At 38.0% G+C, this 12,968-nt stretch overlaps 1 protein-coding gene across 1 annotated transcript in view; it reads right to left on the bottom strand.

The window, feature by feature from the left end:
• Positions 1-12,757, bottom strand: part of Lancl2 (LanC like glutathione S-transferase 2) — a 65,152-nt gene extending 52,395 nt beyond the window's left edge. The window contains exon 1 of the mRNA XM_047562687.1: positions 11,736-12,757. Coding sequence (XP_047418643.1) covers positions 11,736-11,942 — 207 coding nt within the window. The 5' untranslated portion in view covers positions 11,943-12,757. The remainder of the gene's footprint in view (positions 1-11,735) is intronic.
• Positions 12,758-12,968: the final 211 nt, after the last annotated feature.

The following is a 12,968-nucleotide window of genomic DNA, read 5'->3' as shown; positions in this document are numbered from 1 at the left end:
TCCACAATTAGCGTGCATAAAAATTCAAAGTTCTTTTCCTTTGTCAATTCTTTAAAAATTTACTGTTTTTTATTAAAGATGTAATATAAGCAGACTTTGAAGCCATCTCTGAGATTTACTCACTCCCTGGGTACCTCCAATTCATATGGAAAATACACTATACAAATTAAAAATCCTCTGTTTTTCTCTTATTAATCTGTCTTTTTTGTTATAGATGTCTGCCCCAACTAAGCACACCAAAGGATAGAGAGAAAATTATTTTTCTCTCCTATTTTCTTGGTTCTTCATACATCAGGTAATTTTGTATGGTAACTAGAATGCAAATGTGTAGTGTTATCCTATTTGTATTGAATTGCAAATTCTGTTTCTTGGGCAGCAGCTGTCCCAGTTCAGATCTTTTGTTTCAGCTATGTATCTTTAAGTCTATAACCAAATTTGGTTAGAGATATATTTTGACAAAATTTGGGGATCCCTTCTCCGATTCATCCACTTCCCCATTGTCTTTAGTAGTTATTAATGCTTTTGTGAAAGATTTTCATATAACAAGTGATGCCATTTGACTGCATTTTTCCTACAGTAGAAGTTTTTCTAAACTAGTCAATCCTCTCAAGTTCTGCCACTGCTTTAACACTAAGCTTATGTATCCTAAATCCTTTGTTGTTCCTTAAGCAATGCTCAGAGCATCTTCATCAGGTGTAGATTCCAACTAAAAAATATGTTTTTGCTCATCTATAACAAAGCAACTCCAAGTTCTATAATGAGGTTGCAGCAACTTAGGCACATCTTTGGGTTCTGTTTCTAGTTCTCTGTTTTCTATTTCTCTATTTTCACTACATTTGCAAGACTCCCCTGAAGTCTTGAATCCCTCACAGTCATACATAAGGGTGAAAATCAGCTTCTTCCAAACTCCTGTTAATGTTCATTAGTTTGATCTCACCACACAAATGCTGCCCTCAATGGTATCTAAAATGAAGAATCCTTTCCAGAAAGTTTTTCATTTACTTTGCCCAGATCGATCAGAGGAATCACTATCCATGTCAGTTACAGCCTTACAAAATATATTTCTTAAATAATAGGACTCAAAGTTGAAATTATTTTGATCTATGGGCTGAAGAATGAATCTTGTGTTAGCAGGCATGAAAACATTAGACTCATGTACATCTCCATAATAGTTCTAGGGTGACCAAGTGTGTTGTCCATGAGTATTAGTATTTTTAAATGATTTTTTTTTTTCTAAGCAGCAGTTCTCAAAAGTGGGCTTTATAAAATAGTCAGGACACCATATCAGAAACAGATGTGTTATTGTCCAGGCTCTCTTGTTCCATTTACGGAACACAGACAGAGTAGATTTGGTATAACTAACTCTCAGGGGCTCTAGGATTTTCAGAATGGTCAATGAGCATCAGCTTCAACATAAAGCCACCAGCTGCATGAGCCCCTAAAAAGAGTCTCAGCCTGTCCTTTGAATCTTTAAGTGAGGCATTGACTTCTGCTCTCTAGCTCTGAAAATCCTAGATGGCATCATCTTCCAAGAGAAGGCTATTTTGTTTGCCTTGAATGTCTGTTGTTGAATGTAACCTCACCTTCATCAACTATCTGAGCTAGATATTCTGGATGACTTTCCACAGCTTCTATATTAGCAGTTGCTACTTCATCTTCCACTTTTATTTTATGGAGATGGCCTCTTAAACTTATGAATCTTGCTTCAAAAAATTCTTCTGTAGTTTCCTTCCCTCTTCTCAGTCTTCACAGCACTGAAAAGACTTAGGGCCTTTTTCTGAATTAGGTTTTAGCTTTAGGGACTGCTGTGGCAGTCCTGTTCACTAAAACTTTCTCCAAAGTCACTTTCTTATCTTTCCTGTGTTCACTGAAGTAGTACTTCTAATTTCCCTCAAGAACTTTTCTTTTGCATTCATAATTTGGCTACTGTTTAGCAGAAGAGACCTAGCTTTGGGTCTATCTTAGCTTTTGAGACACCTTCATCACTAAATCTAATAATTTCTAGCTTCTGATTTAAACTGAAAGATGTGTGACTCTTTCGTTCACTGTCCTTAGAAGCCACTATAGGATTACTAACTGGCCTAATTTCAATATTGTTGTGTCTTAGACAATACAGAGGTCTAAGAAAAACTAAAGAAATAGGGGAATGGCCAGTAGAGCAGTCAGAATGTACACTTAAGTTTTCCATCTTAAACTAGCACATCTCATGGTGCTCCAAAACAATTATAACAGTAATATCAAAGGTCACTAGTGGATCACAGATCATCATAAAATATATAATAATGATGAAAAAGTTTGAAATACTGTGAGAATTACTAAAAGGAGACAAAGAAATATGAAGCAAACACGTGCTGTTGACTTTGGGTAGACTTGCTCAGTCCAGAATTCCCACAAATCTTCAATGTGCTAAAAACACCATTATCTATGAAATGCAATCAATAAAGTAAACTACAATAAAATGAGGTATGCCTGCAATACCTTTAAAATCCCCATGCCTGCCCACATTTTTAAGCCATAATAAGCATTAGCTGAGATATCCAACTAATTTTGTCAGAGGATTTAAATTTATAGGTATATATTTCAACAATCATATAGGTATTGAGTATGCTTTTTCCCTACTTATCATAATATTTATCATTTGCACAAGATTATAATGCACAGGTAGACTATGGATTCTACTCAGTATCTAATACATAATATTGGCTTTCAAAATTATATCTCTTCATTAAAAGTTAGAGTAGTAAATTACAATAATTCCTACTCAAACACGGTGGTAAAATACCTTCTCTTATTAAAAAATGTAAGCTAGAAATTTAAGACAAATAGCAACTTTATGAACTTCTTTACAAATATGCTTATATAAAATGATAAAGCACACCAATGATTTCAATATCAATGATATTTCAGAGGTGATGTAATATAAATAGACTCCATTTTACCAATACTTGCTTACTAAAAATTTTTCAAGATTTGACATTTCCTATTGTCTTGATAATATACTTGTGTGTCTTATTTTGTTGCTATGTTAGTCAGTTTTGCATCACTAGAATGAAAGACATAAGATAACCAACTTATAAGGATAAAAAGATTTATTTTGGTTTATGGTTCAGAGATTTTAGTACATGGTCACTTAGCCTTGTCATTCTGAGCATCTGACAGTACAGTAGAACATAGTAGGAGTCCACTACAGAGCAAAACTGCCCACCTTATGGTCCTGAAGAAGCAGAGAGAGAAAAATGGCAGGTTCCCAATATCCCTCTCAAAGACATGCCCCCCAAAGACCTAACTTCCTTCAACAAGACCCCACTCTTAAAAGTACCACCATCTCCCAATGGTATTTTAGCAGATACTCCAGAGCCAACCTAGCAAGCTGTTGACAAATGTTCCATAAAGAATAATTGTCTGATTCATCATACAACTGACAAATAACTCTGACGTCAAATTAGTAACTTAATCTTTCTGAGTCTTAACCTTTGTCTTCTGCTACAATCAAAGAGATGCAGAATAATTGGCTCAAGAAAAAAATGTAATACCTCTTTGTAATACCTGGTATGGCAGAACCTATAAGGTAGATTTATCTATTCTGCATACCTCCTTGTTAGAAGAATTATGGTTATAGTCATAACTGCAACACATCCATCCCTAGAAGAGCTACTGTTCTCCCAGTCTTTCTATAAGAAAAAGGGAAGCCATGTGACATAGTTCTGACCAATGAGACCTAAGTGAAAATCTTCATCTTGAAAGTTGTTATTTTTATTGATAAATGAGAGAGAAAGAGGCGGGGGGTTGGGGGGGGAGAGGGAATAGGCACGTCTTTTCTCTTTCTAGTGAAAACCTGAATATGATATCTAGAGCTACAGCAGATCCTGGTCCTAATACTTTTGAAGTGTATCAAGACCAATAATTGTCTACCTCTAGATTTCTTGTTATAAGTAAATAAAACCTAATCAAGATATTTGTACATCAGAGTTTTATGTTTATTGTTGTGAATGTAAGCCTAACTCACATTCATATGCAGTTCAGTCAAGAACTTTATTCCAAAGCATATGCTATTAAATCTTCATTTCTCGGGGCTGGGGTTATGGCTTAGTGGTAGAGTGCTCAGCACCACATAAAAATGAAATAGGGGTATTGTGTCCACCTACAACTAAAAAAAATATTTAAAAAAAATCTTCATTTCTCATATTTATGATGTATATTTTTAATGTGAATTGTTTAATATCTGTAATAATTTCACTGCAAAAATCATTCTTCTGCCCTTTTCCCCCCAGTACTAGGGATTGAAACCAGTGCCTCTTGCACATAAGCAAGCTCTTTACCACTGAGTTATCTACCCCCAGTCCTTTTTATTTTGAGATAGACTTGCTAAGTTGCATAGGCTGGCCTCAAACCTAATGATCTTCTGTCTTCAGTCTCTTGAATAGCTGGGTTTACAGGTGTGTGCCAACATACCCAGAGTTGCACTTTAAGTTACATTTTTTAGTTCCTCTTTTCTAACTTTCTCATATAAAAGAGACTTCTAATCTGTTTTATACTGGATCTAACAGGCTTAGCAAATATAATATAATAGTATATTAACTTAATATATGATAAAATATTCAGTATTTTATTTTACAGAGAGTATACTGAGTTATCCAGGTGGGGACAATTCAATCCCAAGAGCCATTAAAAGCAGAGAACTCTGAGAGCTATGACAGAAGGTGATGAGAAAGCAATGTGAAATATGAAAGAGACTCAATGTACTGTTGCTGAAGAGGTCACATGAAAATCACAAGGACTTGGGTAGTGCGGAGTTGGGAAATTGTAGGGAGAACAGCATGGCCAACAGCCAGCAAGGAAATGTGCATCACAGTCCTAAAACCACAAGGATCTGAAATTGGTCAATCACCTGAATGAAACTGAAAGCAGTTCATCCCCCAGAACCTCCATAAAAGAACACAGGTCTACTAAAAACTGGAGCAATACTGAACAGAGGAAACAGGTGAGCTACACCCTGACTTCTGACTTAACAGAACCCAGAGAAAATAAACAGATGCTATTGTAAGCTGCTAAATTTGTGGTATTTTATTATAATGTTATTAATAGAAAACTAGCACAACTTCTTATTTAACCCTTCAAATGGCTTTAACATGGTTAACAATTCTGAGAAAGCTTCATGGAGAAAGACACACCTAGCATGAGTCTTATGAAGTTTGCCATGTGGAAAGTAGCAGGGGTGGTGTTCTGTGATGAAGTACAAAGATAACATAAAAAAGGTAGTTAGCCTGGCACAGTGGTGCCTGCTTGTGATCCCAGCAGCACAGGAGACTGAGACAGGAGGATTTCAAGTTCAAAGTCAGCCTCAAAAACTTGGCGAGGTTCTAAGCAACTCAATAAGACACTGTCTCTAAATAAAATACAAAAGAAAGAGCTGAGGATGTAGTTCAGTGATTAAGCACCCCTGGGTTTTATTCCTGGTACCAAAAAAAAAAAAAAAAAGGTATTTAGTGAAAGACAATGGTATTTCCTGAAGAAATAAGTAGTTCTATCTGAAAAGTAAGGAATAGGCAATCGGCAATCATCCTTTTTCTAAAATAATAATGTTCTCCTGTATTTTCTTAATAAAAATATAGTGCTGGATTGAGGAAATACAACTGCCATATATAAAAATACAGAAAGTGTTATAACTCTGAAAAACACAACAGTAATTTCTGAACATTTATGCATAAATCAAACTTGTTGTACAAAGTGTACTAGGAGTGCTTACTAATAATATAATTCACATACTCCTGACACATGGTAGGCACTTAAGACCCTTCATCTAATTTAACCCTCTGGATAATACTAAAAACAGTATTATCATCCCCAGGGAATAGACGAAAAAACTGAAGTTAAGAAAAACTTGCCTACAAGTTTTGAAGATAGTAAAAATAGCTTTTAGATCCACATCTTGTATGAGATGATATATACATCGGTAGATCTTTCTTAGGAAAGGTTTTACTAAACTGTTTTGTTAGAATACAGTACATTTCATAATCTCAGATCTCCAAGTATCTTATTTGTAAGATGCTCTGTGATGTCTTACACATATGAAAGGCCTTGGGTTTGGTTTGCTAACACTCCATTCTGTGAAACAAAAATGAATAAAATAATCCATAATCCTTATCACAAAGTTAATTATGAAAAGGGAAAGTGAACATGGGAACTGCACCATTCCACAGTAAAGAATTAGAAGGTCTGTAGAAACATCTACCTTCACTAGCAATATTTATGACAAACAGGTCCTTACCTAAACTGAATCTATATCAAGAAAATGCTATTTGCTTAGAGGTTTAAAATAGTTTATTCTCCAAAAAACATAGGGATTGGTTTATCTAAGCACATCTAGTTCTGTTTTTCTTATGCCAAACTCATGATAGAAACTATTCTAGATTACCTATCCTAAACACATCTCAATCCAGTTTGCTGTGTGACATAGTTATTGATAATCTGTGTATAATCTCTAATGCAAATACATCATAATCACAAGAAAATTAATCATTATAAGAATTTTATAAAAGCAAAGAGTATGTAATATTTTGTGTATTCATCTGAAAACATACATTTTAAAGTAAATTGTCATTATCACATTTTATAAAACAATGTACAATGTTAATAGCTACTACCAACTACACTATCAACTAAACTCTTACTACTTACCTATGCATCAGTAACTATGTATAGCTAATTACTTATATCAGGCACTGTTCTGAATGTTTTAAATGTATTAACTTAATTAACCATTATAAAAATTATGTAGGGATGGGGCAGTTATAACTATTATTACTACAAACTTTTAAAACATATTTTTTGTAGATGGACACAATAACTCTATTTTATTTATTTTTATGTGATGCTGAAGATCAAACCCAGTGCCTCACACATACTAGGCAAGCACTCTACCACTGAGCCACATCCCAAGCCCTTTACTACAAACTTTTAACAAACATAATACAACTATATTAAGAACTTCAATTAAACTTTCAATTTAATTTTTAACAAGTTGATGAGGTAAGAAAGTCAAGTCAATGTAGTTAAGTAACTTGCCCCAATTTGAAAGCAAATAAGTGACAGAAAAGTAGCAATAGGCCTATCCAAGTAATAATTACTCTATACTTCAGTGTCTTTGTAAAAGATGGGAAATGTTAATTTACTATTTAATTAGCCTCCTCTCCATAATCTTTCCATCACCCTTTTGTCAATACCTTTCCATATTAGGAATTAAACTGGTTGGAGGTTAGGTTCATATTAAATGAAAATTACACAATATCATAGAAAGAGTGAGAGCACTATTTCTCACATTTAGGAGTCTCCTGGGCCTGGTCCTCTTTTTAAAATGTATTGTGGCTCTCTAGGTCTGAGGTAGGATTTGCATTCCTAACAGGTTTTCTGGAAATGTGTGCTCTTGGCCCTCAAACCTCATTTTGAGGAGAAAGGCTGTAAAGTGTATCCCTCTATTCCATACTCACATACAACTTAGTTCATTTTGTTAATATGTAATATGTAGGAAAGCATATATACACGTATATTTAAGAGATGGAGTCTATGTTGTTCAGGCAGGCCCCCAACTCCTGGGCTCAAGATGATCCTCCTGCCTCAGCCTCCCAAGCAGCCTAGATGACAGGAGCACACCGTCATGCCCTCCATCTAATTTGTTTTGAAAGAAGAAAAAGGAATTACATTTCTCCAGGCAATTGAGAAATGTTTTCTTTATGTTTATATAATATGAAGTTAAACAAATCTTGATGAGAAAGAACATCTACCTTTAAACAAAAATATGGAAAATTAAATTAAAAAATCTAAATAAAACATTTCAATAGTTCGAGATTATACAAATTATATATGTGAAGTAAAAGTTTTCCTGATTTCATTTTCCTGCATAAAGTTTTAAAATCCTTCAGATCTATCAAGTCATTCAAAATCAGCCCCTCTCTACCTTCTGTCTCAAACTCCCACGTCATCCATGCTCCCTCTTCTCCAGCCATGTTTTACTTCTTGACAAACTCCTATTTTAGTACTGCATCTCTGAAGTCCTTGCTCATGCATTTCTCTACCTTAGCCTGGCAAGTCCTACTTAATCTTCAAAAACATCACTTTAATGTGAAAGCCCTTCCTGGTGCCAGTGAGCAGAATTAATCTCTTTCTTGTGGCTTCATTATATTCTTTGTATATTCTCACTTACTATATCACTCACTGCATGGTTCCAAAGGGTACATTTCCAGCAAGTTCCAGTGGTACAGTATCACAGTCATTTCTCTGCCAGTCAATGGCCCATGGCCATGCCCTCCCCAACAAGTTCCCAACTTTAGGTCTCAGCTGAAAGGTTGTGAAACACCTAGTCCTTATGTACACGTGTAATCCCTTCATTTGTGTGATATGTCACTTCTGAGATTATAAAATAGACGGCAGCTTCCATCTTGTTCTTGTACACTTTGGGGGAAGACAGTCACTATGTCAGCAAACAGTCCTATGGCAAGGCCTGAGTGCGGTGAGAAATTGGAGCCTCCAAACAATAACTAGAGAGGTTTGCCAATAACTTATGTAAATGAGCCTGGAAGCAGATTTTCCTGGCCCCACTGGAACTTTAAAATGACTGTAGCTTCCTGACATACCTGGAGTTAGAAACAGTTAAGCTACGACTGGATTCCTGACTCTCAGACATTATTTACAAAGTGGTTAAATTTGGGGATAATTTAATACATAGAAAGTGCCCTCTGTGTTGTTAGCACAGGCACATTTTCCTTTGCACAACCTCTCAGTCCTATGGATGAGGCTGCTCCTTATTTCCGCTATTCCTATATCCTCTAGAACTTTATTTATAATGAGACAATCTCTCATTACTCCAATCTCATTATGGTTAATTCTTTTAAATTTTTCCTATCAAACTCTGTGTGGTTTCTATCCTGATTGAACACTGACAATATGCCAGATAAAGCTGATGCTGCTGGTCAAGGAACTACTAGCTTAGATCAGAATTCGGCTCCTGGAACTGGAATCAATTCCCCTGAAGTACATGGTAACAGCAAATTCCAGTAAAAGAAAGGGAGGATATGACTCCTAAGTATTGAGAGGATTTGCTACAGAAATCTCCTATTATTTAAAACCTGCTATTATATTGGTTCACTGTTTTCATATTTGGACCAATATTGTAAAAAATGCTGCAAAAGCCTACTTAATGGAAATGATTCAGAGAAGCAGGTTTGAGTGAATTAAGAACTAGAGGTGAATTTTATTCATTGATTACACCACATACATATGCAGTTAAAATGAGACTATGTAAATTATTTAAGGAATATTAGTAATAAATTGTGTTGATAGATTTTATGTAATATTACTCATAGCACACACTGTCAAGAAAAAAATTATTCAATGCTTAACTTACAAATTAACAAATTACCCTCTGATTTAGTTTCCTAGGTATGTCACCAAGAACCACAAAACTGGGTGGCTTCAAAGAGAAATTTATTGTCTGTTCTCAAAGCTCTAAGTCCAAAAACATCCTTCTCACCTCTTCTAGTTTCTGGTGTGGTTGGTAATCTTTGGTACTCCTTGTGTGGGAGATGCATCATTCTACCGCAATTGTCACATGGTCATTTTCTCTCTCCCTGTGTTTCTCTATCTTTTCTTCTTAAAAGAACTTCAGTCATTTTGGATTAAGAAACTACCCTATTCCAATATGACCTCATCTTAATTAATTGTACTATGACCTTATTCCTAAGTAAGGTCACATTCTGAGGTTCCAGTGGTTAAAACTTCAGTTATAATCTGGTAGTGAGAAACAATTCAACCCATAACACCTTTATTTTCAAGAAATTTCATGTCTATCAAAACAAATGCATAGTTTTATATTCTATCTTAATTGCTTCTTAACATATCTTAAGAATAAAAATGAAATAAATTTATCCATGATAAAAGTATACAGAAGACAGTGAAACTTAATTCATATTCATTTTATCTTATGACTTCCTGATATCAAACATTAATCTACCTTTTAAAACCACTCTTTCTGTCTCACTTCAATGTTCTCTCATTTTCACATTCAAGAAACATTTTCCATTTCCCCTTTTCTTAGGCACATAATCACTATCACTGGCACAGGTCCCTAAGATAATTGATACGAGCAACTGATAATAGTTATAAATCATAGATTTTTAAAAATGTTTGCTAGAGATTTTTGTTGTAAAAAATTTGAACACTAAGTCACAAATATAATAGATATATAAAAAAAAGAAAAAACAAAAATCAATATTGACATATGAATTCTAAAGCATAGGTCTTAAATTGCTAAGAAAAAGTTCACATTTATTCAGGGCCTACTTAGGTAGCAGATCAGGCAGTCTGCTGGGCAACTAATATACTTTAATTCAGTCACTAACATTCCTGAGTTAGGAATTATTATCCAATTTTTAATCACATGTAAGACAAAAAGAGGCTTAGAGAAGTCACGGAGGTAAGATTTCATGTTTAGACCAATGACTCTTTCAAAATTACCTTTCTCGTTTTGGCCAACTTCTCCCTTTTCAAATATAAAATGCATGGGGAGCCAGGGAAATAAAGGTGCCTTGGAATACATAGAGGAAAAGACAACCTGGTAAATATGTGGTTTTACCAAACACAAACACAATTGTGTTGCTATTCACACCTTCCTTTCTTTTCCTTCCCAAGTAGGCCTATGCTCAGATTCCAGAGAAAAGTGGCAGAATATGCCATAGCAAAATATGTCATTTTGGCAAAAGGATTATTTTGAGCTAAAATCACTTGAGAAAGTGAAGGGTGTTCAAAACCTCCCCTTTTCCTCCTGAAAGTAGGAGATAAAACTTCCATGGAAAAGATGGCACCCCTATACCAGGAGAAACACTGTTATCACCAGGGACAAGGAGGGGAAGCCAAAAGAATTTTATACAAACAGACCTTGTTAAAATAATCACCTTCCTTTATCCTCCCTATATTTTAGTTCCTTTTCCATAATTGTCTCTTTTTGTTCAGCCTAGTATAAATACATTTTGGTTTTGCCACTTTTGTCTTCATTTCCTTAGGAGGGCTCCTATGTCAATAAAACATATAAATTTCATGCTTTCCTTTTGTTAATTTATGTTAATTTCATTCTCTGGTCCAGCTGGGGACCCTAACAGAGTAAAGTTTCTTTTCTTACTCTCGTTTTTCAATTCCTGGGAACACAGAAAAGATCTATCAAAAATGACAAGACTTTATGAACAAAGCTTTTTGCTACTGCTCAAAGGAGATAAAGACTAAGGACAGGGAACCGAGGGCCAGGTATAACATTCGCACACGCAATCTGACTCAAGAAAATGCAAATAGGATGCTGACGTTAAATTTAGTAGTTTTTGAGAAGGAAGCGAGCAGGCAGGCCTTCTTTGGTATACAAATCTGCATGTCCAACCGCCACTAGTGCCCAAATATCACTTTTAGGCGCCGGGAAACAAAGCGCTCTATCAGAGATTTAAGACCGTAGGCCTAGGAGGCGTATATCCGCGCTAAAGCGGCCACCCCGACAAAAGCTCGCAGCTCCCAAGGCCCGTTTTACTCCGCAGGCTGGCGCGCGCAGACAACCCCACATCCCACTCTCCCTAGCCCGGGACAGCCCGCAGAGACGCGCGCTGGTGACGTCAACGCGCCGCCCGCCCGGGACGGGTGGACGCTACCACCGCTGGCGCCCCCCCCGCCCGGCCTTTCCCGAGGCTGGGCCGCCGACTCACCTTTCCGTCGTGGTGGAAAGGAAGGCCGAACTCGTCTGTGGTGGGTGGGGTGCGAACGCAACCCATCTCCTCTGCCGATCCGGCACTGAGCCCCGCAGCGGCGGCGGCGGCCTCATAGTCTGGGAAGGGATTGGTGAACGCGCGCTCCTCCATCTCCGCCTCCCCTCCCAGATGCAACTTCAGCCTCTTTGACATGGTCTCGCCCATCTCCGCCGCGCGCCCTTTCCCCACCCCAGGTGCCGCGCGGCACGGCGCGCGGGCGGGGACAAACCTCCTGCCGAGGCGTTCCGGCTGGAGCAGCGCTCTTTCGTGCGCCAGCCACCTACCGAAGATCCCGCAGCCAGGACCAAGGGCTTCCTTTAGAAAGAGCGAAGCTGCCAGCTGGCGGGATGAGCTGGGTCTTGGAACCCGCTATAGCCTCGCCTGGTGGCCTGCCTCGCTGCGGGGTGCCTGCACATCTGGATGCAGCGGGTGAGCTGCACGTGGTGCCTCCGCCCCGCGCGGCCGCCGTTTGCTGCGGCGGGAAAAGTGGGCTCCGTGGGACCTCCGCTGCCCTCGGCGGCTGGGAGTCCGCTCACACCATCCGCACTCGTCCCTTGCTCCGCCGACCCGGCCTGCGAGAATCGGGATCGTAGCCCGCAGAGCCGGTCCGCGGGTACGCGCAGGCTGGGCTGGAGCCCCCGGGTCTGGAGACGCTCCCAGTAATGCCGCGCCCCGCTCCTCCCCTGTGGCCGATTTTCTAAAGAAAACCGAATGGCTCCGAGGGGCACGTTCCCGCAGGGAAAACCTGTAGAGAATTTGCTGTCATTCAAGGAATGTGTGGTTCGCAGTAAAGAAAAAGCGCATCCCCAGACGCTCCATCATCAATCTGCATTTTCCCCAGCCCGGCGATGCTGCCCATGTCCTCAGCCCCAGGTGGTGCGCCAGCCACAGGAATAGCAAGCAGCAGCTTTGTTTGATATTTTTAGAGAGAGACAGAGAGAAAATCTCCTCTAAAAAGAATTTCGAAATAGACTATCTGCAAGGCTAGTCTCCAGGGGGGAGGAATACAGTTCCTCCTATTCATCACTGTTTGGGGGGGGGGGGTATCTTGGAGGAGGAGTCACAGGCTTTATTTATTTATTTTTCAATCTTATGTTTTATTTTCAGCTTCTTTGTGTTGAAAAAATGGACATCTTTGGTAACAAGAGATAACGTCAAAGCATGTTTAATCATCCAAGTATATTATTGACC

The sequence above is a fragment of the Sciurus carolinensis genome, chromosome 8 (assembly GCF_902686445.1).
Source record: "Sciurus carolinensis chromosome 8, mSciCar1.2, whole genome shotgun sequence".
Classification (NCBI taxonomy): Eukaryota; Metazoa; Chordata; class Mammalia; order Rodentia; family Sciuridae; genus Sciurus; species Sciurus carolinensis.
This window is presented reverse-complemented; position numbering and strand designations above follow the sequence as displayed.